The sequence below is a fragment of the Pestalotiopsis fici genome, assembly GCF_000516985.1.
Source record: "Pestalotiopsis fici W106-1 unplaced genomic scaffold PFICI_Scf_1, whole genome shotgun sequence".
NCBI classification, from domain to species: domain Eukaryota; kingdom Fungi; phylum Ascomycota; class Sordariomycetes; order Amphisphaeriales; family Sporocadaceae; genus Pestalotiopsis; species Pestalotiopsis fici.
In genome coordinates this window covers 2,690,757-2,717,415 of record NW_006917091.1, presented here as the reverse complement: position 1 = coordinate 2,717,415, position 26,659 = coordinate 2,690,757, and the positions used below count along the sequence as shown (strand labels likewise).

General features: G+C 50.3%; 9 protein-coding genes across 9 annotated transcripts; 3 read left to right on the top strand and 6 right to left on the bottom strand.

Annotated features, from left to right (window-relative positions):
* Positions 1 to 299: 299 nt before the first annotated feature.
* On the top strand, positions 300 to 1,510 carry PFICI_00826 (uncharacterized protein; the record flags this gene model as incomplete). The annotated part of the gene is made up of 2 exons (XM_007829407.1): positions 300 to 693; positions 771 to 1,510. The coding sequence occupies 2 exons, from the start codon at positions 300 to 302 to the stop codon at positions 1,508 to 1,510; spliced, it is 1,134 nt and encodes a 377-aa protein (XP_007827598.1).
* Positions 1,511 to 1,779: 269 nt separating this feature from the next.
* Positions 1,780 to 2,794, bottom strand: PFICI_00825 (uncharacterized protein; the record flags this gene model as incomplete). The annotated part of the gene is made up of 2 exons (XM_007829406.1): positions 1,780 to 2,681; positions 2,740 to 2,794. 2 exons carry the CDS (start codon positions 2,792 to 2,794, stop codon positions 1,780 to 1,782), a joined length of 957 nt encoding a protein of 318 aa, XP_007827597.1.
* Positions 2,795 to 3,700: 906 nt separating this feature from the next.
* PFICI_00824 (uncharacterized protein) lies at positions 3,701 to 4,552 on the top strand (the record flags this gene model as incomplete). Its single annotated transcript, XM_007829405.1, has 2 exons — positions 3,701 to 3,763; positions 3,983 to 4,552. The coding sequence occupies 2 exons, from the start codon at positions 3,701 to 3,703 to the stop codon at positions 4,550 to 4,552; spliced, it is 633 nt and encodes a 210-aa protein (XP_007827596.1).
* Positions 4,553 to 7,938: 3,386 nt separating this feature from the next.
* PFICI_00823 (uncharacterized protein) lies at positions 7,939 to 8,945 on the bottom strand (the record flags this gene model as incomplete). The annotated part of the gene is made up of 2 exons (XM_007829404.1): positions 7,939 to 8,875; positions 8,932 to 8,945. 2 exons carry the CDS (start codon positions 8,943 to 8,945, stop codon positions 7,939 to 7,941), a joined length of 951 nt encoding a protein of 316 aa, XP_007827595.1.
* Positions 8,946 to 13,463: 4,518 nt separating this feature from the next.
* Positions 13,464 to 17,194, top strand: PFICI_00822 (uncharacterized protein; the record flags this gene model as incomplete). Its single annotated transcript, XM_007829403.1, has 2 exons — positions 13,464 to 16,087; positions 16,144 to 17,194. 2 exons carry the CDS (start codon positions 13,464 to 13,466, stop codon positions 17,192 to 17,194), a joined length of 3,675 nt encoding a protein of 1,224 aa, XP_007827594.1.
* Positions 17,195 to 17,955: 761 nt separating this feature from the next.
* PFICI_00821 (uncharacterized protein) lies at positions 17,956 to 18,327 on the bottom strand (the record flags this gene model as incomplete). Its single annotated transcript, XM_007829402.1, has 2 exons — positions 17,956 to 18,171; positions 18,247 to 18,327. 2 exons carry the CDS (start codon positions 18,325 to 18,327, stop codon positions 17,956 to 17,958), a joined length of 297 nt encoding a protein of 98 aa, XP_007827593.1.
* A 697-nt stretch (positions 18,328 to 19,024) lies between these two features.
* On the bottom strand, positions 19,025 to 20,108 carry PFICI_00820 (uncharacterized protein; the record flags this gene model as incomplete). Its single annotated transcript, XM_007829401.1, has 2 exons — positions 19,025 to 19,719; positions 19,784 to 20,108. The coding sequence occupies 2 exons, from the start codon at positions 20,106 to 20,108 to the stop codon at positions 19,025 to 19,027; spliced, it is 1,020 nt and encodes a 339-aa protein (XP_007827592.1).
* Positions 20,109 to 21,031: 923 nt separating this feature from the next.
* Positions 21,032 to 22,086, bottom strand: PFICI_00819 (uncharacterized protein; the record flags this gene model as incomplete). The annotated part of the gene is made up of 2 exons (XM_007829400.1): positions 21,032 to 21,663; positions 21,720 to 22,086. 2 exons carry the CDS (start codon positions 22,084 to 22,086, stop codon positions 21,032 to 21,034), a joined length of 999 nt encoding a protein of 332 aa, XP_007827591.1.
* Positions 22,087 to 22,880: 794 nt separating this feature from the next.
* On the bottom strand, positions 22,881 to 25,130 carry PFICI_00818 (uncharacterized protein; the record flags this gene model as incomplete). Its single annotated transcript, XM_007829399.1, has 2 exons — positions 22,881 to 24,508; positions 24,575 to 25,130. The coding sequence occupies 2 exons, from the start codon at positions 25,128 to 25,130 to the stop codon at positions 22,881 to 22,883; spliced, it is 2,184 nt and encodes a 727-aa protein (XP_007827590.1).
* Positions 25,131 to 26,659: the final 1,529 nt, after the last annotated feature.

The window sequence follows — 26,659 nt, the reverse complement described above, 5'->3', positions numbered from 1 at the left end:
TCTTAATGTGGTTACTTTTGCTCATCACTGTCGTTGCAGAAACCATTGTATTGGCCAGTTCAGAAAGGGGGTATTTGCCTCGGCAGAACCTGTGAATGTGCCATCATGTCACTGATGCGAGAGGACTTAATGTGCAAAGGGGTCCCTTTTCGCCCCGACTCTTGCCCAAGAGAATCAGGTTTTTGACCAGAACTCCCTTCATCAACCGCTGATATCATCCGAGCTTGAGAAACTTTTATAACTTCCGAAAGCCAAAGCACAAAGATTCCAATATTTGATCAATCATTGGTTTGTCCAGTATGCCGTTCCATAATGGTTGGCTGCCCCGCGAAGGGTTCACTGCCGATCCGGTGCTGAGCTTGGTCAATAAGACGGTCTTGAACCCTGTGCTTCTGCTGCCCGTCCTGCTGCTTGCAAGATTTACGAAAAAGGGCGAAGATGTGTCCCTTCTTCACCCTCAGGCCTTCTCCAGATTCAAAACCTTGTTCTATTTTGGCCTGGCCAAATGGCTGAGCGCATACTACTCGGACGGCGTCATCAATAACTGGACGCGGGATACCTACGACTGGCCGAGGGAGATTGCCGTGGTCACGGGAGGCGCGGGAGGTATCGGTGGGAATGTCGTCAAGTTGTTAGCAGAGCGCGGTGTCAAGGTTGTGGTTTTGGACATTCAAGAGATGAACTTTGATGCTGGTACGTGTGACATTCAACATCTGTGTTTTCATGCATCATGTTTTCCAAAGCGAGAGCCACTCACATATTTTCCCCAGGCCCCAATGTTCATTACTACAAATGCGACTTGACCAGCCCGGCCGAGATCAAGTCGGTCGCGGCCAAGGTCCGGGCTGAAGTGGGCGACCCGACAATCTTGGTGAACAATGCCGGAGTGGCACGCGGCAAGACGATTCTCGACACGACGGAGCGGGATCTCAAATTCACCTTTGACGTCAACGTCTTTGCGGGCTTCTACACGGTGCGGGAGTTTCTGCCGGCCATGATCCGCCGTGACCACGGCATGATTGTGACCGTCACGTCGCTGGCCGCCTGGATCACGGTGCCCAACATGGTCGACTACGGCGCGTCCAAGGCCGCGGCCCTGGCCTTCCACGAGGGGCTGTCGGCCGAGCTCAAGACGCGCTACAATGCCCCCAAGGTCCGCACCGTCCTGGTCAACCAGGGCTATACCAAGACGCCCCTGTTCACCGGGTTCCGCGAGGACAGCCCCTTTACCATGCCCGCGCTCGAGCCCGAGAGCGTGGCCGAGGCCATTGTCAGGCAAATCCTCACGGGCAAGAGCGGTCACATTGTCAAGCCGTCTCTCGGCGCCACCATGAAGGCGCTCAGGACTTTGCCGCACTGGTACAGCTATGGTTTGAGGGCCAAGGGGGAGAACTTTATGACCAACTGGCGCGGAACGCAGGTCGTCAAGGACTTGGACAAGCACTATGCGGAGAGAGAGGGAGGCAAAGGCGAGGTTGATGGGAGCACAGTGCTCGTGCCAGAGGCGTAATGTGAGCTGCTGTAACGTTGTACAAAGCGATATTAAATGTATATGTTGGAGACGATAATGTCACCTTTCCGAGTCATCTGGGGCATTACACAAATATGCGATACTATCAGACATGGATATATGTTTACTTTTTAATGGTCTCAGCGGCGACTTGGAAGGACGAAATACATTCAAATTTGTCGCAAAAGAAAAGAACCTAAGTTATCTATAGTCACAGACTCTGTGACGTTCAAATGTACAATTCTTATCATTATCCTCCATTATCATCATTATAGCTTGGAGCGGCCATCCCGTGCATCCTTTGCGTACTTTGCAAGCTCACCGTTAAGGAGGAATTGGGGGTATTGGGTAGAGGAATCTGTGCCAGGTCCAGAGGCGGTCTTCAGTCTCCAGGCTGCACCATCCACCACAAGGACCTCGCCGTTGACGTAGTTGCCCGTATCGGAGAACAGGTAGACGGTGGCGTCGGCAATGTCGCGAATCGTGCCCCAGCGAGCGAGCGGGACGCTGGCGGCAATCTGCCACTGATCACCCTTGTTGCCTCCGGAAAGTCGGCGCATGCCCTCAGTGTCGGCAATGGCGCCCGGAGAGATCACGTTGGAGGTGATGCCGTACGGACCATACTCGAGACTGACAGAGGCCATGAGAGAGTCTACTGATGACTTGGCGGCGGCCACGTGAGCCTGGAGGGGCATGCCGGTGTAGTGGAAGCTGGCCGAGACAAAGATGATCCTGCCGCCTGTCAAGCCATCCTTGCTCGGGTTAGGGTTTCGCTTGGCCGACTCGATGAGGTAGGGTACGGTGGCCTTGATTGTGTTGAAGGTGCCCAGGACGTCAATGTCCATGACCGACTTGAAGCCCTTGGAGCTCAAGCCCGAGATGGGGGCCACAAAGTTGCCAGCGGCACCGGCAATAACAAAGTCAATGGCGCCGAGCTCCTTGACGCAGCGCTCGGCGGCCTTGTTGAGGCTCTCGGGATCCCGCACATCGCATCCGCCGATGCCAATGACCCGGGCGCCCTTTCGTGCCGTGGCAAGGTCCTTGGCTACTGCATCTGTCTTTTCGACGTTGCGTCCGATGATGCAAGCATCCGCACCGAGATGGACCAGGGCGCGTGTCTGCGCGCTACAGATTGTGCCAGCACCTCCCGTGACGAATGCGACACGGCCATCTAAGGGGGGCCAATCAGCTATCATGAGACAAGCATGAGAATGTTGTTTATAACTCACTGAAGATGCCATCCTTCCAGACGGAACTGAGATACTCGGATCTTTCAACAGGCATTTTTCTTTTCGGGAATAATAGAAAATAAAAGTCAAGTAGTAAGAATTAGATTAATTTGATAATGGAAAAGAAGATACCGGCTGACCGCAGCGGTGACGGTAAAATGGTTGATGAGGTTGGCCCGTTTAGGTAGGTAGGTAGGTGTTGAACAATGGAATGGTAGCGAGGGAGAAGATGCGAGCCGAAAATCGAATAGTCGAGAGATTAAATTCACATATGAAACCATCGACTTCTGTTTTTCCCGTGGCTATGACCATTCGCCAGCAATCTGGGGTAATCGTTGACCTATTGACTGAACCTCCGCCATTACTTGAGTACTTGCGGGCGTCCCGATACCTCGGCTGGTGGTGGAGAACTACATTAGGTAGACAGTAGTCAAACGGCAGGGCCTCGTGGGCGCTGTCCGGGGCTTTACTCCGGGTACCATAGTGGACAGTTATCACCTATCGGCGTACTGTAGATTGAGACTGTGTCCTGCCCAACAATGCTTGCTTGCTTGCTCGCTTGCTTGGCTTTCTCCTACAGAGTGCTTCTTCACAAGCAAGCCATGAAACGACCTCCAATTCCCGTAGCTGCAATGGGATTCGTCCACGGCGTGCAAATGGCAGTGCCTTGATTGGCTCTTCCCCAGATTCTCATAGCAGTAACCGCCGCGCCTAGGCTGAACCTAGTTCACTCGGACATGCTAGAACACAGCTCCTAGATTCCACAAGTGACGCTGTCAGGCCCCATCAATCAGCCCACTGTATTACCACCTGGACCTGGTCACTCACTGTAATCTGTACATGACCTAACCTCTTGCGAATCCGACGACCTTCCTCAACTTCCACCTCGATCCGCATCAAAGTTGCTCACCACCTCGAACTCCATCGCAGATTCAACCTTGGCCTAGGTCAACCCTGCATCATGGCGTCGAAGAAGGTGTCTATCCTCAAATTCGTCGGGACCGTCTCCCTCGGTCTCCTCACCGTAAGTCTTTGGAAGCACTGACGTTGTTCATCCCAAACGTCACACCCCACCTCACCTGCCTTTACCCGCGCCCCGCCCTGGGCTCGTTGGACTGCGACGACATCAATCCTCAGATGTTCTACAATATGCTTTGCGTTGCGAGGGACATGGATGCGCAAAATCTGGGGGAACAGCGGGCGCTTCGTCAACATTGCCTGAAGGCAGCTAACTCGTTTCTAGGGCACAACATATACCCTCTCAACCTCCACGATTCCTCAGCTACTCGATCTCCCCTCGGCTTCTAGCGCCTCCAAGGCGTTCCGCTCTATAACCAGCACCGCCGCGACTCATCTCAACACGCTGACTGGTGTAGCCGGCTCCGCCTTTCTGCTCGCATTTGCTCTGTCGCCGCGCGGCTTCAGACACCCGTATCTGATCTACACGTCCGTTTTCGTCTTCAGCACCCGCCTGACCGACTACTTTGCCCCGTCACTGTTTGGCGCCCCCGGCGACTTTTCGCAGAAGAGGGCTGCCCTGGCCAAGGCTCGCCGGGAGAAGGCTGCCGCCAAGCGCATGGAGCAGAGCTACGAGGTTCTGGGCAGTGAGACGCAGAGCGACGAGGGCAGCAGCGAGGACATCTTTGAGGAGGAGATCAACGGCGAGGAGGTCCGCAGCGAGGTCGAGCTCTTTGTCAAGAACCACCTGGTCCAGACCGCCCTGGCCGGCATTGGCTTCATGATGGCCGTGGTCGGCATCTGGGGCGACGGCGTCTACGATTCCTTTAGCGAGACCGTGGTTGTTGCGCTATAGTAGAGTGGACGACTAGTTATGAGAGGACGAATACATGAATGAGGTGAAACAAATTGGAACAAGGCATCTTACAGTCACCACACTATAAAAGGGACAATAGTTGATGCCGAATGTTGACGCGGAGTTTTCGGCGGGTGTTGTACTATCAGATTTAGGATTTTTGTTGGATTCACGGTAGACGACATACGAATTACTTACGAATATGCTCTGGACATTGCCCATTGCAAAAAAAACATCTCGACTTATCAAAACATTTTGGACACCATTCTCTATAAACTGGATCAAAACTAGCACGTGATGATATTATTTCGCAGTGTAACACGGTTGTGCATGGTCTCAGCTAAGCGGTGTTGGTTGTCCTCCGTCTCCATGGTATACATGATAGTGTAATAATGGTCTGGCGATTGCATGTCTCCTAAGTTTGTGGTTTCATCTGTTATGTTTGAAGATATGTCATATCATCACTTGAACGTTTTCGGAAATTGGCGCTCGGTGTCTGGCAGTATGCCATTCTTGGTTCGCCACACCCAAGCTCTACCGACCTATTTTGCTCACATGAATACGCTGTAGATGATCCGCTCATGCAACATATCCTGCCTATATACCAGGTCGCTGTGGGTAAGATGCTTCGCAGTGATAACTCTTTGAGGTCATTATACGCTGATTATGGAAGTCAGTACCGGACGTGTGCTGACAGCCTTTTTCAACCTCTTCTCAGATCTACGTAATATATCACGGGAACTCCTTGATTGATGATGAGGGATAAGTTCATATAGCTATCGAAAATGCGGCCACGTCAGTCAAGGTGAAAATTGTTGAAAATTTCCCTTTTGCTCTGACTCTGCAGACATTCTCGCCAAGTCATTTCGAAATCAAATCCCGTGTGTGCGACCCGAGTTTCGGTCTTTCAGAAATTGACACACCAAATGACCACTTGGCACATGTGGTTTAACTCCCTTTCTATACAGAGTAGTTTCCTGTTAATCGGAGAAATGACGGCACAAGAGCCTACTTGAAGGCAAAAGAGAAGCCCTCAGGAACATGGCGCGATACAAACAAACTCCCGTGATAATAGGTTGGAAGGACGATCTCATTTGTACTATGAATACACTTGAAAATAGTTTGAATGTAATAGCAACCAAGTCTCCAACAAAAGCGACTACCTGGGTCATGTTCATTGAAATCCATGACTGGCCCAAGACCCTTGGAGCATGCATGCCACGTTGATGATAACCTTTTTTAAATGATACCACGACGGATACCGACCAAATTATTGACCATGAAGCTCCACAGTGGTCCTCCTATTGGGGGTTCGTGTGACCGGTAACGGTTGACCTGTACCGCCGCCAATCGGGTAACCGCTTGCTTATGCTCAACCCCTGCGTCTCATGCACGAACTTGGAGACGACGCTGCTGAAAACAGTTATTTGTTTACTCCAACCTTTTGAGGTCTCACAGTTTCTTTTCGAGCTGTACGGTGCGTATTGTCGTTCATGATGTTTTTTTCTGGTCTTGAAGATCTAAACATAATTGCGATACGAGAACGTCATGCCCGCATCTTAACCTCCGAAAAAATAACCTGATTCACACACTTTTTGCTCGTAGCCTCATGCCAAGCTCATGGTTGCGAAAGTGTATAGAAGTACAAGGTTTAGTATGTCTCACTTTATATACCTGCCATCATAATCACCTCGCCTATTAATCACGCTGACACCCCTTTTTGCGGCACACGTGTAGGGAATCCACTCCTAGCAGCAGATGGTCAAACCAAACGACGCCATCGCCTTGATTATAGGCTTTCACATTCTCCTCCTTGTGCTCATAACATGGGGTCTCAATCAGATTCTGCGCCGCGCCAGAGGTGCTAGCGTCAGTTCGACTTACGAGACGTCGACCGAGAGCTACAGTTCAGTCTCCGAGGAGGTTGTCCAGCCGGGGCCGCCGCCTGCCGGAATGCGTCGACCATAGCCCGAGCAAGATGTGGTAGACGGCAAGTCTTACTTTCGAGTGTTGACTTGCCGTCCCCAAAGACAATAGAAGACAAACACTACGCCCATAGCCCGGAAATGGCTCTTCTCAACATTTCACCAAAGGCGCTGGTGAGATGCGTTGCAACATACATACAAAACATCACGCATACTGGGGAGAAAGTCGGAAAACTCACCAAAAGCAACAAATGGTATTTCGCAATCTGATCAACACAATGCCGTTGATCATTCGTTCGAGCGAACCAATTTCCTGTTTCGGTAGCCACAAGTGGACGCAAAAGTGAGATCGTAATAATGAGAGGCGTGATCACTAGTGGTCATGCCCAAGGAAATGCAATTACAATGACACGATCTGGAATCACCGGGACGGGGCTAAGACGGCATCTGGATATTTGAATTTGACATTGCCGACGGATTTGGATTCTGGCCGGGAGAGGCTGAGAAGGACTTTCCGGTCGATTTAAGGAAGGGCTCCTGGCACGAATGCTTGCTTGGTAACCGAGCCTCGTTGAAGATCACTGGATTAGGCATGAAGACGGGAAACTTGGCGATTTCCAAAATTGACATATAGTCGATTTTCCTCTGAAGAAGCAGTGCCAAATTAACTGATATATTCATTGCAGTACTTCACCTGTGCCGCTCGGTGTTCAACATGCCCAAAGCTAAAGGCCAAATTGAATCTTCACTGAGATCAATCACATTGTGTTTTCCCCGTGAAGCCAAGTTTTATTATTGCTTTTCTAGTGATCATGCGTCAAAAGCAGGTTTGATACATATATCCCAACGTTAGCGAAGATGATTTAGAGAAGGCTGGAAACTCATGTCTACGGGCGAACGAAGGGAACTACTGGATAAACTGAAATGCTCAATGCACGGGCAAGGTTCCCGACCACGGCAGAAAACGTAGCCTTACCAGTTTTCACTGCAATATTAGCCCACTCAAAGGGATTATCACTTACCAGAGCACAAGAGAGAAGTGGAGGGCAGATTGGCAGCGTGAAGATGGTCTTGAGCTCAATGTGAAGAAACTATCTCTACTGACCTTGACGTAAAGCTGAGGAAAAGGAGCAAAAGAAGGAGAGAATTCACAATCATCAAGTTATCTACATGATTATGCATGCACTTCGTCTAATGGTTCGGGACACCTCTGACATTTTCAATCCCGTCAATGAAAGACGAACACACAGAAAACGACCCTACCAGAGGGCACGCCTTTGGACGCGGCTTGGAGAAACAATGCGATGAAATACCAATGACCTCTAAAAGTCTTGATTAACTACCGATGATCTTGATGCGCTCAGAGCACATGGCCAATAAACCTTTTCTTTTCTTTTGAGAGCAACGCCAAACTCCGATGCGATACATAAAAAGCCTTGACAACAGATCCGCCAAGAAGAATTATTTCTTGCTCTTGGGCGCCTCATCATCATCGTCTCCACCAGCTTGCTCGTCTTCCATATCCCTGGATCTCTTGAGACCCTTCATCTTTCTTGTCTGCAGCTCGCCGAGATCTTGTCTGCCCAAGTGTATTCTGCCGAGCTTGTCACCCATGGAGTCGGTCGACACGTTCTTCTTGGTCCTCTCCTCGTTGGTCTTGGCCTTCTTCATGGCCTCCTTCCACATGGCCTCCTCGGCTTCCTGCACTCTGCCCACTCTGAAATCCATACGGGGGCCCATCTCCTCGACCTCGACTCGGGGCATCTTTTGGCCGCTGCGCTTGGTCGAGATGAGGTAGACTCTGAGGTGGATGACGGGCTTGTCGTTCTCGCCGACGGGCTCCTCGGCCGAGATGGACACCATGTACTGCAGACCCTCGACGTCAATCTTGTCGGACCCTTCGCCCTTGAAAAAGTCGAGGAAGAAGCTCTTGGCCAGGGTGTACTCGTTGGTGACGGGGCTGTCAAAGGCGGTACCGGCAAAGTGAATCATGGGGCGCAGACCGACGGCGAACTTGCGGCCCTTGAACTGGTCAATCTTGCGGTGGCTCTCGGGGTCGAGGTGCAGCTCGAGCATGTCGAGCGTCTTGTGGCCAAACAGGCGGACCATGGTCAGGGTGTGCGGGCGCTTCTTGGAGCTGCTGCCAAAGACCATGAGCGAGGCGTCATTCTTTTCCGAGAAGAACTCGAGCGACGAAGGGTCCTCGAACGGGTGGATGGCGTTCTTCTTGGTGAACTTCTTGGCGAGGGGGACGCGCAGCTGGTACAGGTCGGTGATGGCATCCTGCACAATCTGCGAGCACGAGGTGCCGCGCAGGAAGAGGCACGTCTTTGGGTTCTCGATGGCCTTGGGGGCCTTTTTCTCGAGCGCGCGCTTGGAGCGGGCGTTGCGTGGTTTTCTAGACTGTTGTGAGTGATGTGCGAGAGGGCGATTGTGTCGGGAAATGCAACTTACATTTGTCTCAGCATCTTGACTGACTGTTTTGTATTTCGGCGCAATGGGGAGGCTGAATCCAGCACAGTATGGCGCAGGCGAGGGGACTTGAGAATAGAAAACTTTCTTATCGGGCTACACACGATAAGCGGAAAGTTGCAGGGTGGGACCTCGTTTGGCGGGGCGGTTCCGCTCCCACGCAGCCAGAGTTGAGCTCGAGGTCTAGCACCATCCATGCCTAACCTAGTGGAATGCACGTTGTAGAGGTACTATATTTCCCATGTGTGCTGGCACCACAGATAGAGTGTTACGAGACTCTAACCACTATATTTCAGACTGAGTGCATAAACTTGAACTGCAAGATTATTGACGAGTGGTCACTGCTATCTGTATGACATTTTGCTTTACTGGGATCAAGGCGTTGCACAAGGCGCGTATTTGGGCAAGCCGCATGTCTTGGTAGGCTACAGTTGCCGAGCATTCTTTTCATATTTTTCGTCTCTTGGGACTCGGAATACACCATACATGTAAACTTGATCTCTTCTACATCCGCGGATGAACGGCAATTTCAAGAATACGGGAAGCTTGAATTGATGCCTGCCCTCATTGCTGGCTCTTATCCATCATCTCCCCAAGTTACTGGGTTAGAGCGTTTTATCTGCAGCGGGGCCGTTCTACGGGCCGGCCGCCCGCTATTGACAGGTCTTTTGCATGAAGAAGTTATCGCCCATTTATATCAAGCACGCCTCAATAGTACTTGAAGTTACATTGCTGAAGCCAATAAAATATTGCTCAACATGGTTTGACAAGATTGGCATGATAAACCTTCTAGCACGATGCATGATGAGCAGAAGTAAATAGAATTTCCGTAGATCGCCTTCCCCCAGTATAACTTTTTCAGATTCCGGAAATATAGCTAAATAACATCGCTTGAAGTTGTGTGTGTATATGTGTATGTGTCTTTTCTTTCCTTCTGAAAACCCAACATCTCTTTTGAGACCGAGTAGTGTTATACCTTATAATGCTGCTTTGCTCAGGTTCAATAAGTATAGAACGCCGATAATTTTTATAGGGAAACCCCTCTTTCTTTCTTATTATATACCTAGAAGAATTTTCTTACTCTTTTTGCTCCATATATCCTTGACTACTAAATCATCTTTAAATCGAGGTGTCCATAATGATGAAAAGTAAAGCCTTTACCTGCGCTGAGGTAGAACTGCTCAATTGTTAAAGTCAAATAATATAAAAACAGCCAGCTTAGCGAAATGACACCCCTTGAGTTCTTGGCCCACCAGAGTCGCGGAAAAAAAGCAGCCATCTGAGATGATCAGCAAGTGTCATGAGCGCAAGAGGTAGGAAGCTTTTCCTATTCGCCGTTATTGTAAAGCACATGACTCTGGGGAGGAGACGCCAGAACGATTGTCGAAACAAGGGCAATGGCGACACCCGACGGTAATCGGACAGTTGCTTCGCAGATTTTCTCGTCTGTATCGTCGACTTGGTGATGAGAAAGAGAATTCGCCGCACTCATAATACCCTTTTGCTTTGATCATAATGTAGAATTCTTGCGAGGGGTCCTGCTGTTTGACTATTTGGGCTAAGAGCGACTACATTATATGTATATCGTATATATACAGCCATTTATGGCCATGGTTGCCACGCATTAGCCAATGACCATCAAAACCCGATGACTAAGCGAGAAAGCAGTAATCTATCTGTATGCCCCTTATCGCAATTCTTTTTGAGATTAAATTGACACAAATACTAGGTTATACTACTCATTAAACATGCCTCGCGTACGTAGTGATTTGCCTCTGTATCGTCCCACTTCCATATGATATGGTCGATCAGATATTTAAGCCGTGACGTCACCGTTGTGTGTTGCTTGGAGTAACGGCACCGTCTGTATCTGTGAATTTCATTCTGGGGACAGCATCATTCCGTAAATTCGGTACCGTGCCTGTCATTCAATCATTTACTGGATACCCTACGTGGCCGGATGCCGAGGCTCAAGAACAGTGAGAGCTATTACCAGCTATCCTCGACTGTCTAACCAGGAACATTTTGTTTAGGTGACCTCCTAGACTCGGTACCTATTTATACTAGTGCACTACGAAATGGCATTTCCGATGGACGGGAAGCCTCAGCTGGGTTAGCTGAAGTGTCTACACTACTGTCAGCCCTGCATCGCCGGATCCGAGCCACCCGGAGGCCCTGCATTCAGCAGTGGGGTCCGTAATCAGCTTCCCCTGTCCTCAAGACTACCAGATCATTTCGGAGGTCGGACTGGTACCAAATTCTTGATCCTTCCAGGTTTCTACTCTGATGGCTGTTTCAACACTGGTAAGGATTTGCGAGCTAGAAAGTGGTTTGGAAAAGACTCAATGCTCTTGGGACTTGCATGTATACACAGTAAAGAGCACGCCAGACGAATTCAAGCTAATAAACTAGAATTGTCCGAAAGCTTTCGGCTGCAAATGTGCATGGCAGCTGTCATCTAATAAGTTGCGATCCAGACCAGTACCGGTACTGGTCTCGATAGATCCTAGCCTGCCCCCATTCGCAGCACTATTGTACACATCAGATGACGGCTTAGCCTAAGGTAAAAGAGACATCAATAGTGTCGCACTCGACAAGCTGTTGCGATTCATTGACAACTTTTCCAGCGAGGCCGCCCGTACTAATTTCATCTATCGAGAGATCATGACCAATGGTGGTGTCTAGAGGGGGTTTGCTCACTTGACTTCTTCCATTAGGTATACAATCACGTAGTTGGCTCCTAGGTCGGAAATCAAACAGACCAGTGCGTTGAGAGCTTTGTTGTGGTACCATCCACCCTTGAAATCAGCATATCCTGTACCAGTGTTTTTTGCCTTGCACGTATTTTCAAGGGTACAGGATCTCTGAGAACTGCACCAGGCTGGAATTGTACCATTGCCATTTGTACCTGAGTGCCTGAAAGTTGAAGCCAGAAGCCTCATAGTTGAGACATTATGTAGGGCGGTGTGCTGGCCTATGCGCTCTCCAGACTTGCTTGACCCATTTGACAACACGAAAAGATCTGATTGTATCCATACACGTCGAAATATTGATGTTCCTCAGCAAAGGAGCCAATGACAGCCCCCTTCTCGGGCATGGAAAATCAGGTGCGTAGTACACAAGACACAATACATGTGTAAGCAGGGGGGCGGTGAGTGAGGGCATCCACACACGCACAAGCGTGGTGAACAACAAAACAAAACGACTGACCAATCCGCTGTGTATAATGTCTGTTGATTCGCTTGCATGGTGAAGTTTTCGAATAGAGACACGGCGGCACGCCACACAGCTGCGGTAATTGCTTCTGGAAGTAGGAGTGACATTTATTAGCTGCAAAGTAAGAAAAAAAAAAAAGACCCGAGATGCTCTGCTTGGTTAGAGCATCTATCCGCACGTGCATGTGCCTACTCATAGTTAGAGTTCAGCCGCTAACAGCCATCAATGATTGTTACAGCAGTCTTTTGTGATGTTTAATTCATTCCCGATCATAGCCAGGACAGCCAGCTCAGCGAGCAACGTTTTTTTCGTTGCCCCCTTTCACCTGCATCCCATCCCCAAGTACCTGGGGGCGTGCTGTAAATCATTACCGCTTCCCTCGCTCAGGCAAGAGCGCTGTTGCATCACTATTAGTGTTATTCATCTTAGCACATGGCCAACCCCCAGTCGACTGAGTCTTGGGGCTAATATACCTTAGGTACGACCGGACTCGGATCCCAACAGGCCTGGATAAACGAGTCTCTCGGGCGTGTGACGATGAACATGACATATTGATGCTATTTTCTTTCCTTCTTGTCTTTCCTCTCCCGTTCTTCTCTCCTGTTGTTGGACATGTGCACGGCCTCGTGTGTGACCAGTACTGAACCCTCCCCATATTAGACTCTGCTGGGACACCCTTTCGAACGGTTAAGTCTTGGTCCAGTCCATCCATCTACTTAGCGGCAGCATCACAAGTGCTTGAAACCACCACCAAGCGCAGCCTACCCACATCGTCTCTGTTTCCCAATCCACCCCCCGTTCCTCTCCGTCGCTTGCGAATTTTCCCTACTAGACTTGCGATTCCTCTTAAGTGTTTGCCTGCGCAGATCTGGCTTGTCATTCATTATACTACTTGCTTCTCTTTCCGTTGACGCGCTCTGCATCTTGTATAGGCGTTTCGCGGTCGTTGTGGTTTCCTTGGTCCTATATAATATACTTCCCCTGCGCCGACAAGACCCAGAAGCTTACTGTAAGGGGATACCCTACCTTGCCTACCCTCACCTACTCTCGACGTTCGACCGGCCTCTGAAACGCGGCCCCGTCCGCCACAAAAAAAAGATTAGGTACAGTGAATTTGACTGCTACAGTACATACATAGCACCTGCAGACAGCGCTGAGCACGTCTCGAAACTCTGCATTCACTGCAAAGCAACTGCACTGCGCTGCGCTGCGCTGGGGGAGGAGGAGACCCACGTGTTTGTTGCCTGTCTGTCTGGCACTGATATCCCCGTCTCGACTCGTCTCGTCACAGCCATGAGATGACTGCTCCAACTTTGACTGTGACGGCAGCTCCAACCGTCCACAAGTCACAGTCCTTCTCATGCCAACCAAAGTCGCAGGCAAATCCCGGTCATGCACAGCCGCAGCCGACGGATTCTTCTGCTTCTTCCTCCTCTCTTTTTCTCAATGATCAGCAACAGCAGCAACAAAATCGTCTAACCTCCAAAAGTCTTTCCAATCTACCAGCAGCCACAGCCGCAGCCTTCGACTTTGACTTGCCCTCGTTGGACTTTGATACCGGCATTGACTTCGACCCAACATTGCCCGTAAGCCGAAAGCTGCAGCTTAGCCCCAATGAGAAGACTACACTCGCTCCAAACGCTGCGAATCTCGAGGGTCCGCGGCCCCGGACAGACAAGATGGGGAGGAGGAAGTCAATTTTAGGACGCCCGCATTCGTGGGTGCCGACCTCCAAAGCCACAGCCGACACTCGGCCTGCAAGCGAAAAGTCAACTGAACCCAATGGTGGCCATGTGAAGACGACCGAGACTCAGGATCAGAATAATAATAAAAAGGAAGCTCCTGGTTCTGGACTCTTGCAGCTGCCCCCCGAACGAACTGGCGGCGCTCTGTCCTCCCTTGCGAGACGCTCATGGATTTCTTCGTCAAAGACACCTTCGCCCTCGGCCAATGCAACTGAGTCCTCAGACTACGTGAGCCATGCATCGCGCGAGCGTTCCCTGAGTACATCGTCAAATAAGCTCAAGAAGCTCACGCGCAAGCGACAAGGCTCTACCAATGACAACGAAGGCAGCAAATCCTCCGACTCCCTGGGCAAACTCGGGTCGTATCTGGGGAAAATGAAGCAGCGCCCTCAGAATGGCCTGTCCAAGGGTGCGGCGCAACATGATACTGATAGTGCGGCATCCTCGATTACAAGCAGTGCACCCGCCTCGACAGCCACGAGACCTTCCAATGCGGCATCGGACAATACGTTTCCATCTGTTGTTGTAGAGGAGGTAGCCCGGCCACCGACTGCACAAGCGCGCGATCCTCTTTGGTCCGTCTTCAAGAACCTCGAGTCTGAATATGCAAAATTCCAGGCCAAGAAGCCAGCAGAGAAGATGAGGCATGTGCGGACGGTACTGATCCCTTTTCTGCGAGGTCACGCTTCTCATCCTTCGACCAAGAAATTGACTTTGGAACATGTCGAGCAAAGGGCCAATATTCTCCACAAGTGGTGGAACGGATTACTGGAACTGCTCGATGGGCCTTCACAAGGAGCTGTGCCGGGCACCGACCGACCGACCTTGCACGAGGTGACTACGCTTGTCATGATGCGGCCAGAGTGGCGATTGAACACGCCCTATTTCCGACCATTATCAGAACGGAACCTGGGGGAAGCTTCGAAGCGCAGAGGACAGCCGCAGTCTGCCAACGCAGCCAACGACTCAGAAGGTTCTGTAGACTCTGACTTCATCGCCGAGTCTGCAGAACACAATGTGCGGACCATGTTTACATCCAACCTGATGCGACAGATGGCGATTGTGGTGGACAAGATGTCACAGCGTCACATGCCGTGGAGTATGATCAACTTTGCCGGAAAAGCCTGCGCCTATGCCTTCTTCTTTGTCCCAGGAGTTGCCGATGTCCTGGTGAGCCTATGGTCTTTGACGGCTGACTTGATGCGACGCGTGGCAGACGAATTCCATGTCCAGCGACGAGGCAAAGGCGAGAGCGATGATATTGTGGCCCTCTTCCCGCCTAATCTGAACAGGCTGAGCTGGACCTCTGTCAAGGGCATGGCGCGCATACTACGAGAGCCCACGAAACTTCCCCATGCCGCAGCAAAGATCAACTGGAATGGACCGTGGATGGCCAGATGGCGTGGCCGTGATACTGACCTCTTCTTCATCTTTTGCAAGTATTATTTCATACTTGCGGAAGAGTTCATACCTTCAGAGCTTGCTCTGGTGGAAAAGAGCCGAATCCCAGCGTTTGTGCTGGTAAATGCCCAGATTCTCTCGGCACTCGATTCAACAGTTCATCGACAAGCAGCTTTCAACAACGCCATGGCATTCCCTTCTGCAGATGGGATCGATGCTACTGCCACCGCACTACCAATCGCGCCGAACAATAACGTAATGAAAGGAATGACCGAGAACCGACTGATTGTGCTACTCAAGGACTTTCTATCGGCCAGCTCAGTAGCTTTCATGGCCGCTCGCCATACGTTTGCTGAGGCTTTCATGGCTTTGATGAAGGCATCTGCGAAGCGCACATCACTTTTTGATCATAATGCTTGTTTTACACTGTGCGACTTCCTCGAAGAATCTTTGGTTGCCTACGATGGTTACGTCGACGTACACAGACCGACCTTGGAATACATTGACTGGCCCTTTTGGATTGATGTTTGCAGGAAGATGATGGCTTCTAGTAATGCCGGTTCCGAGGTTCGCGTACTATCGCTTGTCTTTTCAATTTGGGACGCCATTGTCAGTAATCCGAGCCGGAAAGAGCTGGTCTGCTTGGACTGGCTTCTACAGGAGGATATTTTCTACAAATGGTTCAATAATTGGTGCCCCATGGTCCGAGCATACTACATGCGTCTCGTGTGTTGGCGAATGTGTCGGAATACTGGGAGCCCATCAGAGCTTGATACGTAAGTTCACATTCTCTGTACCAGCCTGGTGGAGAAACGACTGACATCTTGAATAGCAAAATCTTCGCAGTGGTCAACAGTCGACTGAAGACTGTCTGGTCCCACTATATTTGGCTAAAGCAGGAAGCAGATTCGAAAGGCAAGGTTCCTCCCTCGACAGCTCCATGTTGGCCGACTCCCGGAAAGCGCTTTGTCATTATTCGAACAGAGGTGCCGGCTGCCCAATCGGGACTGATGTTGGGCTTTGATTCATTTTCAACGCCCATGGGACCTTTGGAAACTGCTGTGAGCCCGCCAAGCCCCCGGGGCTCAGCAGAGATGTCAGCGGTCGAGCCGGCTGCATACAAGAAGAAATGGAACCTATTCGGAAAGGTTCTTTCGTTTGGAAGTACAAGTGGTCCCAATGATTTGGAGACTATCAGGCGCGAAACCGCAGCGGCACGCAAGCACTCAGCGCCTCCAAAGTCGAGCGAAACGCCTACTCCTCCAGCATCTGACACGGACAGCCTAGGTTCATCGCCAACTTATGAAGCACTCCAATATGTATTCCGTTTCACTCTGCAATGGCATTCACAGGGAGCGACGGCCCCACTGGGTAGAATCCTGACACGGCCTCGACTACCAGCACCCGCTCAATCATGCATTAATGCGCAGGCAAACCAGGGAGATGGAAGCCCACCGCCACTGCCCGCGAGCAGGCCGGCTCCCACGAGAGCATTTTCGGGAAGTGCCAATAGTGGCCTCATCGACGCTGCCAAAAATGCCAATCCTGGGGATGTTTCGCCCACAACCGTCAGGACAATGATGCAGTACGCCGATGATGACATTTCAGTGTCACTCAGCCCTATCGAACAAAGAAGCAGCAATGGCCAGTCGCCATGGTCTGCCCCCCAGATAGCAACTTCGGAAACCCTCGTCGGTCCTGTGAAACCAATGGGAATCTATATGCAGTCGTCGACCTACGCAGGTCGTGCTCTTGCAGAATGGAGCACAGTGGTGGCCGAGTGCAACAGCTTCGTCGACCGAAGACGCGAGGAAGGTGTACTCAGTCTTGAAGATGTCGAGGTCCCTGCATTGGGCGTGGAGGGTTTTAGAAAGATTGGCTAGAAGCAAAAAGAGCCTCGGTCCATTTTCCGGCCCATCCACATTTTTTAGACTTGTTGTCTATCAATCCGAGCCAGGTCCCTTCAACATGGCTTGTATTGTGCATCCTGAGGGTCAAGTCAACCACTCGAGTGCCCAGTGCGGCCAAGTGGTATGTGTTGTTTACAAACTCAAATCCTTTGAGCCATCAATCCTTTTGTTGTATTATCTGCAAACATTTTGCGGTAGCATCACGCGAGCATAGCATTGGCGGCGTTTTGGTCAGGATTTTCTGCGGTTTCTTCTTTCTTGTTTTGATCAATTGTACACGAGAAATTTCGTGAGCATAGGGAAGATGCCAGGCACAAGATGTCTGCTCTGGCTACTTTTACAAAAACGACGAGAACTTTTGGCTTTTTTCCCATGTAGGAGTGGTTACAATCAGGCACAAGGTTCATGGTAGATAGGGTTTTCATTGCGCCTGGACAGAAGTTTAGACTTCTTGGTACATATGCGGTACATATAGGCATTGGCTGAACTCGCTCACGCGCGTTGTCAACAACTGTATATAAGGTTTCTCTAGGATGCCTCAAAACTTGTCAAATGTGCAACTCTAGTTTCCCTTTCCTCATGTGACCAAACTCGATCAAAGTTGTCTTCTCAGTCCAATCTAACCAGTCCAGTCCTTGACATCCTCTCTTCAACACATGGCAAGTTTCCTCCGCATTCCATTCTAGGATCTATGGCGAGCTTCCATCATGTCGTTTGAACTGTAGCCGGAATTCTTAGAATCGGGTGGTGCTGGTGAAAAGCACTTTGTCAAAAATGCGTAGCACCAGAAACATGAGCCAGAGACCGAAGAAGCAGGTCAGAACTGTCATCAGGCCATTGAGAAAGACCATACCAGCATCTGCCTCGGTGTCGGCGCCACCAATGCGCTCAACGACATGGGGCTCGATCTCCTCCAGATCGTCAGGAATGAAGAGGTTGGAGTCGGTGTTCTATTAGACGGGGAAAGCTCAGGTCAGTATCTGTATGGCCCCCATTGTGGGAATCGAAAGAGTTGCAAGACGTACGTTGGAACCAACCGACTGGTTTCCGGTATCAGCACCGGTGGTGAAGCCCGAAGACGGGTTGTTGGGAGTCTGCTGTGCCATGGTTTGTTGTTGAGACAGTTGACTGATGCTCTGCGTAGGGTGTGGGAGTGCTTGTGATGATGAATGAAAATACTTCGTTGTGGGACGAAGAATGAGGAGTGGTGGTGATGGTTGAAGGAAGAGGGAAAATAGCTGTCAGAAACCAGCTGTATTTGTAAACAATTCCTAGAGGGTTGGGCTTGGGCTGATTGTGCTGCAAGTGTCCAGCCGTCACAGGATCGTTTTGGGTAGGCCCGCTGCGTCGTCACGTCTTTTGAGACGACGACCAGAATTCTGTTTGATTCCGAAAGTCCAGTCGGCCAGTCACCAGGAAGCTTGGCCATCAGGGTGAACAATAAGACTTTGTACATCGTCTCCAATTAGGCAACGATCTGTTTTTTCCGTTCCAGCTATTCACATCAGGTGAACTATCAAACGCTGAATACCCGAGTACATAGTGATGAAAGGACACACTCAGATTGTCCTGATTCACGCACTGGTGATTCCCTTACATCACGCTGTGGTAAAAGTAACAACCATTTCATAGGATGCCATGGTAGAGAAAGAAAGTCAGACTGATACTTTCATGGTCACTTCCTTATTACAGCAAACTACAGCCCTAGCAGTTATACAGAGAAGAAAAAAACAAGCCTTATCAATGCTTCAAGCCAAATACCTTTCTTCTTTACGCATAATTCTTGGACTGGCCTCAATTTTTTCAAGTATTGATGTCTGAGGGATCGTTGTTGGTCTTCTCAGAATGTTCTCTGGTAGTTTGCCAAGTTTCATCAGTTTCCAAGACGGGCTCAAAGTCGTCACCGAGGGCGCGGAGGGGAAAGTCCCAGCACGTCACCAGCCTCTTCTTCGTTTTCTCCCACAACGCATCTGGTCGAATTTCAGCGTAGTCGCGGATCAGATCGTCAGGGTTGTATTCCACGTCAGCAATAAAAAGCCGGCAGAGCCACATGTTCGGAACGGGCGGATCTTCGTTCTCTCTGAATCCCAATGGGCAATGCCGTTGCCGTTCACGGAGCCATTCGCATTGATAGCAGCACTTTGGCGGCTGGTGTGAGTCTAGGTCCTCCTCACTGTCAAGCATCTGAAGATCGTAGACACGTTTCACCTGATTCATCTGTTCTGTGGTGGGCGGCGCGGTGATGTGGCTTCTTGTAATCCAGAGCGCCATGTCACTTATCTTATATGGGGGACGGTACCCCGACCAGTCTAGGTATTGCCACTGAAGCCTTTGCTGGATATTGTCTAATTCGCCGTAATTAATGGCGAAAATCAGTTCGTCCCACCATATTGGATTGAACCCGGTCAACAAGGTGGTGTACTCAAAGTTGAGACGGAGGACCCCTTTGGCCTCGCCGTCGGGCTCCGGTCTCATTTCTGTTGATTCTCTCACACAAGCTGGGACAGGTGAGCAAGCTTTGGGACTTGGTGTTTTTTTCTCTCGAGACTGTTGGAGACCTACCGAAAACATCGAGTTCTATATTGTAAAACGTTTTAGCAAGTTTATTGGATGCGGAGTTCACCAACGAAATGTTGGATATCAGCTGCACGCTCGGCACTAGGCCCTGGTGATCTTCAACCACGATTGTCCGTTGGGCCTCTGCAATCAGAGCGTACGTCCAAATGATGTCTTTAAGCTCTTGCGGAAGGTCTTTAAAGCTAGGGGGGTTTTCCTGCTGCTGTGCTGGTGGGTTGCTCTCTTTGTCCTGTCCGTTCTTGTCCTTTTCCTCGGACTCGTCGACTTCCAATTGTGCCATCTCCATGGTCTCCCTCTGAAGCTCTTCCATTATACACCATGGTTGCATAAAGGGATCGAAATAGGTGAGGAGAAAAAAATCCATGATACGCACTGGGGTTCGCAATGGGCTAGGGCCGCCAAAATCTGTCTAATCAAGATGTTTATGTACAAAGTGATGGAATCCAAAGTTGCTAATTTCTCTCAAGCAAGTGGGGAAGAAGAGAAACTCGTGACTGCTGGGTAAGACGTCAACAGTGACAGAAGGCTGTCAGTCACGGCTGAGATGGACGGCGGGTAGTGGCTCCTGCTTGCCGCAGCCTGTCTTCTAACCTTGAAGCGATTTGTGCGAAAGAGCGACTCGATTGCTCAGTTCAAATGGAAGACTGCGAACAATTCCAAATTTGCGTATCTGCCAAAAGATTTGCTCGTACATGCCAGCATCAAATTCCACTCTGTCATATTTAGTGCCGATGGTGTAGCTAGAAGGTTGAGGATAGGATATTGATGGAGTGGAAAAAGGCGAAAACTTCAGTCAGACCGTCCTATGCATTCTCAGCATCCTTGATCATGGTGCTACAAGCATTGATAGCCTACTGTATCTCTCATGTAAATGACCATGCACCTCATCGTCGCATCATGGTGCAAGACGCGAACTGAGGACGCCACTGCCACGGCGGACTTTAAGAAGATACTGGACTTGATAAGTTTTCTTCTACGTGACAGACGCATACAGGTCTCTACATGACGGATTAAATGAATGTCAAATAGTACTCTAAACCCAAGCGCAACTGAAGTTACAGATGCAAATTATTCCATGCCAAGTCATTATTTCATAATCATCACGACACCGCACCCAGACACCGGAGTTTGTGACGTTTTCCTATCAACCGTCCATACTTTTGGCGCATCAATTGTTGTCTCAGCCACAAGTGTCAATAAGTCAAAGAGTGACAAGATTTCCCATCGGCATCTTCACCACTCGCGGTCTGGGTCTGGCTCAAAGTCATCACCGGCACGACGGACTGGGAAATCGTCACACGTGACGAACCTTCCCCTCATGAGCTCCCACAACTCCTCGATTGGGACTTTAGCATAGTCTGTCACCAGCATATCGAGCTGGTACTCGAAGTCGGTGATGAAGAGCCGACAAAGCCACACGTTGGGGAACTGGCTCTCCTTGTGCGACGAATACGCGCCTTCGCAAGGGAAATTCGCGGACTCCCAGCTGCAGCCCCAGCAACACGGTGGCTCCCAGTAACAATCATCCACTGGAGAACTCTCTTCCTGGTATATGCGTTTCACCTGAGCTCGCTGCGGCTCGTCGAGGGGCGCGGTGATGTGGGAGCGGGTGATCCAAAGCTGCTTATCATGCCAAATCGAGGAGTCTCCCTGGGGACGGGTGCCCGACCACTTGACGTAGTCCTGATTATCTCTGCCGTCTTCAAACTCTTCCCCAATGTCCTCGATTTCGTCCAAGTCGAGTCTGAAAACGTACCAGGGCGGTTGGCGGCCGAGAAACAAGGCGGTGTACTCGAGATTGAGGCGGAGAACGCCCTTGGCCTGGCGGCGCTGAAGTATCATCTCTGGAGGTTCTCGAGTGCAGGCTAGGAGGGGTGAATCAGCTTGAAAGATACTGCCACAAGAGGCTTGAGCAACATACCAAAGACGTCGAGCTTTACGTTGTAGAATTCTGTAGCAATGGTACGAGCAGCTTTGTTGACCGTCGAGATGGACGAAATAAGCTTCACACTTGGTAGCAAACCACCTGTCTTGGAATCGTGTATCACGAAGGTATGTTTGACTTCTGCAATCAATGCTTGCTTCCAGATGCTATTCTGGATCTCCTGGGGGAATTCCTTGAAGTAGGGGAACTGTACAGGCAAGCTTGGCTTGGTCTTGTTGTTCTTAAAAGCGCTCTGCTGAGCTGTCTCTGGCTGTGAAGGCGACTCGGTCTTCTTGTTTGCTTGCCCGCCCTTGCTTTTCCCCTTGCCCTTGCCTCTGCCCCTTTTGCCCTTCGACTTGGCCATTTTCTTCCTGTTATTTCCGCTGAATGTGTCAGAGAAAAAGACGGATGAGTGAGAGATGGTAGAGTGGGAAGTGTAGGAGAGAATTTGGCCGGCCGGAATCTATAAGAGATCCGTATCGTTTAATCTAAACCTGCCTGAGAACTGCCCACCTGCCTCAGTCCTGGGACAATGAGATGCTAGGCTTCTACGTTATTTGAGACAAGGACAACGTACACCTCTTAGTAAAGTAGACTAACCGCCAGATTTGTCATAAAAAGTGACAAAAGTTGGTAGTGGCGTTTGATGATTGCCCCTACTTGTCCAATGGTTTTTCCCCCAACCATGCATCTTCCCGGGATTGTTTGTGTCAAATCATGACGACGAATGAAAAATAAAGAACTAAATAGCCTGCATGATGTCGGGTTGCGTTTAGCAAGAGAATCTGGTATAAAGAATGGAAACCAAGGTCGCCCTTGTTAGAGAGACATGGCAAGATGATTGTGCAGCTGACATATCCAGTTCCTCAGTATTATGGTCCTTTTCTACAAGTTGGCGCAGGTGTCATTATTTAGTCAACTGAGCCTTTGATTCTGCATACGATACGTCATAAAGCATGCCATATCCTCTAATGCCAACAACCGCATTCTATCCCCAGATTGAATTAAGATTATGAAGTTACTGTCATGCCACTTCAACATTTCAAATGCACTCCTATGTCAAGTATTTGGTGAATTTGAAATAAAACTGCGTAAAATATCAACGCAGGACAGCTGCCACCTAATATCTTTTCTTTTTCTTTTATCGGGTTTGAAGATTTATGCTAGCACCACATCCTGCTCTGTCTCATTCTTGATCCAAGTCGTATCAAGTAGACGACCGTAGCCGACTCGCTGGTAAACATTCCTGTCGCGATTGTAGCAGACCAAGAGGCACCACAAGTAGGATGGCTCAGCCGTGTCAAGAGGGGGCATATACCACGGTTGCGTTGGAGCCTTTACCAGTGGCAGAAACCATACCGAGGCAGTCGGGATCTTGGGCCCCTCATCGAAAGCTCCCCAACCAACGGCCTTTCCAGAGCTAGCCATCAGCATGTAGTATCTCTCTGGGTGATTACTATGATGACACCATTCTCTGTCTTGATCCTTCATTGATAGACCCGAGTCTGGATCCACCCCTCGAAGCTCCTCGACAGTGGTCGGTAAGCATTCAAATGGCCCGTGAAATGAGGCGGCTTCCTTTACTTTTGCCCTTAGATGCAGCGCACCAGAAATGAGAGTAGACGGCTCAATGTCACCGCAGAATACCTCTGAAGCGCTCTTATCTTCGACTGCTATCGAGGCAAATTCAATGCGCCCAGTAGTAGAGGCCCAAGTCCAGGATGGAACGCCATTTCCGATATTCCGGACCAGAGCCTCCAACACTGACCCGCGGCCAATCCATAGCAGACAATAGGGCAGTTCTTCGAGGAATATACCGTGATAATAGATGTTCTTGGTCCTTTTCGCCCACGCGTCTGCCAAGCCCTGGATTGCCACCATCTTGTCCGACTTGTATGTAAGATCACGTCGCGTGTACTCTCGAATCATGGCCATCCAGGTATTGGGCACAATGTAGGCAGTCCCGACCTCGAACTCGTTACGCTGGTACCCCGGATCACGGCCGCAGGTCCAGTACACGCCAAACGCCGTAAAGTGCATCGTTCGGCGCGCCAGGACAGATTCCTGGAGAACCCAGCCCCGTCCGCTCAAGGACGACTTTTCGAAAATGGTGCTGGCGCCCACCGGGTGCTCGTAGGCATAGATGGCACCGCGCGTGCCCGACTCCCGGTGCGTGTATGGGAGCTCCACAAAGTTGACATTGGACCGGACGCCGAATAAGCCCTGGCTCGAGTTGGACGCCGAGGACGCGGCAATGGTGAATTCCGACTCCTCGTATACTCTGCACATAATGGCGGCCTCGTGGCTCCAGTCGGCCGGGTCATCTTGGATGATGCAGAGGGAGTCTATCCAGATGAGCTCAACGCCCAGGGTCAAGCAGAGTGTACACGCATCCCGAAATGTCTGAGATAGACGTAGCCAAGGCACTTGGATCTTGTGCTGTTCAAGATTCGCCTTGAGGGTGCACAATGGTCGTTTCTCGGGAGGACCCCAACAGTGACTTAGACTCACGTACCGTGCCCTAAAAGGCTTTGCTGGTTCAATGAGGCGTACTGATGGGGGTTCATTGGGATTCTGCGGTGCCGTGATGGCAAGCAAGCGTCGAGGTGCCACCTCTGGATTGCCCTCAATTCTCTCCCCTGAAAACGACTCGTAGCAGTCGTCATGTCCAGCTTTACACCAATTGAGCCACTTGCTAGCAAGATCACTCGGAGTCAGTGATTCGGCGTCCAGAGGCACGCAGATATCGCGGCTGGCGACGTCGCCAAACACTGCAGCTGGGCTGCCTATCAAGTCTCGATGCGGTTAGCAATTGGACCATGTATCTGGGATCACTATGGGCGATGACTGACCTCGTGGAGCGTACAGGTTGACGGAGAATATCAGCCCGTCGCGACCGAAACTAACATCGAAACCGTGAAGACTGGTCTCTTTTCTCGATTTGAAACTGTCCTTTGCCTGTCTCAGCAAAGAAACGGGTAATTCGATCTTGTCTGCGGCGACACCATCCTTTGTCGCATAGTGCGCGAAATAGGAACTGGCCAAGATGTGCGCTAAAATCAGCCCGCAGAGGGCGCAACTAGAATTGATCGCGCGACTATAAACTTGGCCGAGAGTGCCCAGCTTGAAACCCGGCGGTCGCGGGTGACTGTTGAGGGGGAGTTGTTGGATCTCCAACCGGGAGCACGAGTCGCAGAGATTCATCTGATATGTATCGCGCAACGAGCCCGTGGACTTCTTGTTGACCAAAGTAGGTTCAGCTCCGGACTGGGTGACCCCGCGGTCTCCAGGGTTAAATGCAACATCTGGGATGTCCTGCAGAGGAACATGATAGCCAAGGAGGCGCTTGCATGAGCCCTTCACCCGTACCCATGGCGTCGGGAGGCGTGGCGCGATCCCTGGAATCATTTTCATGCATGATCATTGCTGGAAAGTTTCCTAATTTGATTATTTTCATTATACTATTGTATGATAGGTCACAACTACACAAACAATGCGCTCTTCTGCCACAAAAAAAAAAGACCTCAAATCGCGAAGCTCAACTGGGTATATTTCCGCCGATTTGAGGTCCCCTTCCCATTATGATCTCATACTTGGGGGCCAAATCTTCTTCTTTTTGCCAGGTTTGTCAACTACAACGTGTTGCATCGTTGCCCCATGTTCTAATGCCCCGGTGTATTCGCCGGCATCTCATGAACTCGTCCATAGTGTGGCATTTCCACTGGCGATTTGATCGCCGAGAGTTCCTGGAGTGGCTCGTAATTCCCCTTGGCCACACCGCCCGATGACGACGAGAAATATGTCTGGTCCGTGTAAGGTTGACTGTGCGGTGTGTGTGATTGATTGTGCGGCGAAGCGCCGCCAAATTCGCTGTACTCGCCCGGTTGCCCTGACCATTGCGCGCCGCTGTTATACTGCATTTCGGGATTATAGCCGGGGTGGTTGTTATTATTGTTGTTGTTGTTGTAGTAGTTGGCATTATTTACGTTTTTGTTTTTCCTTCTCGAAAAGAGGAAAAAGGCCGCAATCAGAATCGCGACAACTCCTGCGCCCACACCAACGCCGATCCCAATTTTTGCGCCCGTGCTCAAGCCCGAGGACGACGATTCTTGGTATGATGTTGTTGATTGCGACGAAGAAGAAGAAGAGGCGGTCGCTGTTCCCGCGGTCGCGCCAGAAGTACCTGTACTCGTTGATGCTGCTATAAATGATGGATCGGTCGATTGCCTAGTGACGCTGTCAGCGCATGTTTATTTGTAAAAGTAAAAGGCACATCTGGGATTACCTTTGGACTATAACTCCATAAGCCTCGATAAATGTCTGATCCGACGATAGTGTCGTTGTAATTACGTCGGCAGAGTTTGTATAAATAGTGGTGGATGCCGTCGAGATGGTTTCAAAGGTGACGCTTTCAATGGTGAGGACTGTATTTGCCGTCACCAGAGAGGTGCATCCATAGATATTGCCGGCTCTAGGCGTCCGACAAACGTAATTTCTGGGAGGGCATGTCAGCTTCTTCTGATGGCTTTGTTTCTTGGCTGGTCAATAACGGCTCACTTTGGACAACATGTTCCCACGGTCACTACAGAATTATCGGACGTAAAACTCGAGGAACACGCCGCGACGAATCCCGATGGGCATATGCCTGGCGAAAAGTAGTACTCGGGATCTCGCGTAAAGCCCGTTGGCAGGCAAGATGTCGAATCTGATCCTATGCCGCCAAGGACGTACCATCCTGCGCTGTTGCTGTTCTTGGCATAATGGACGCTGCTACATAAACTTCCCGAGGGAGTATAAGTCGTGGTCAAAGGGCCCAGGAGGGTTGAGGGTGTAGTGGTAGTCATGATGGGCGAGACGGGACTGATTGCTGAGTTGCCTTACCAGAGGCGCAACACTCCAGGCCAATTCAGCCTTTTAACATGGGCCAAAGACGAAAG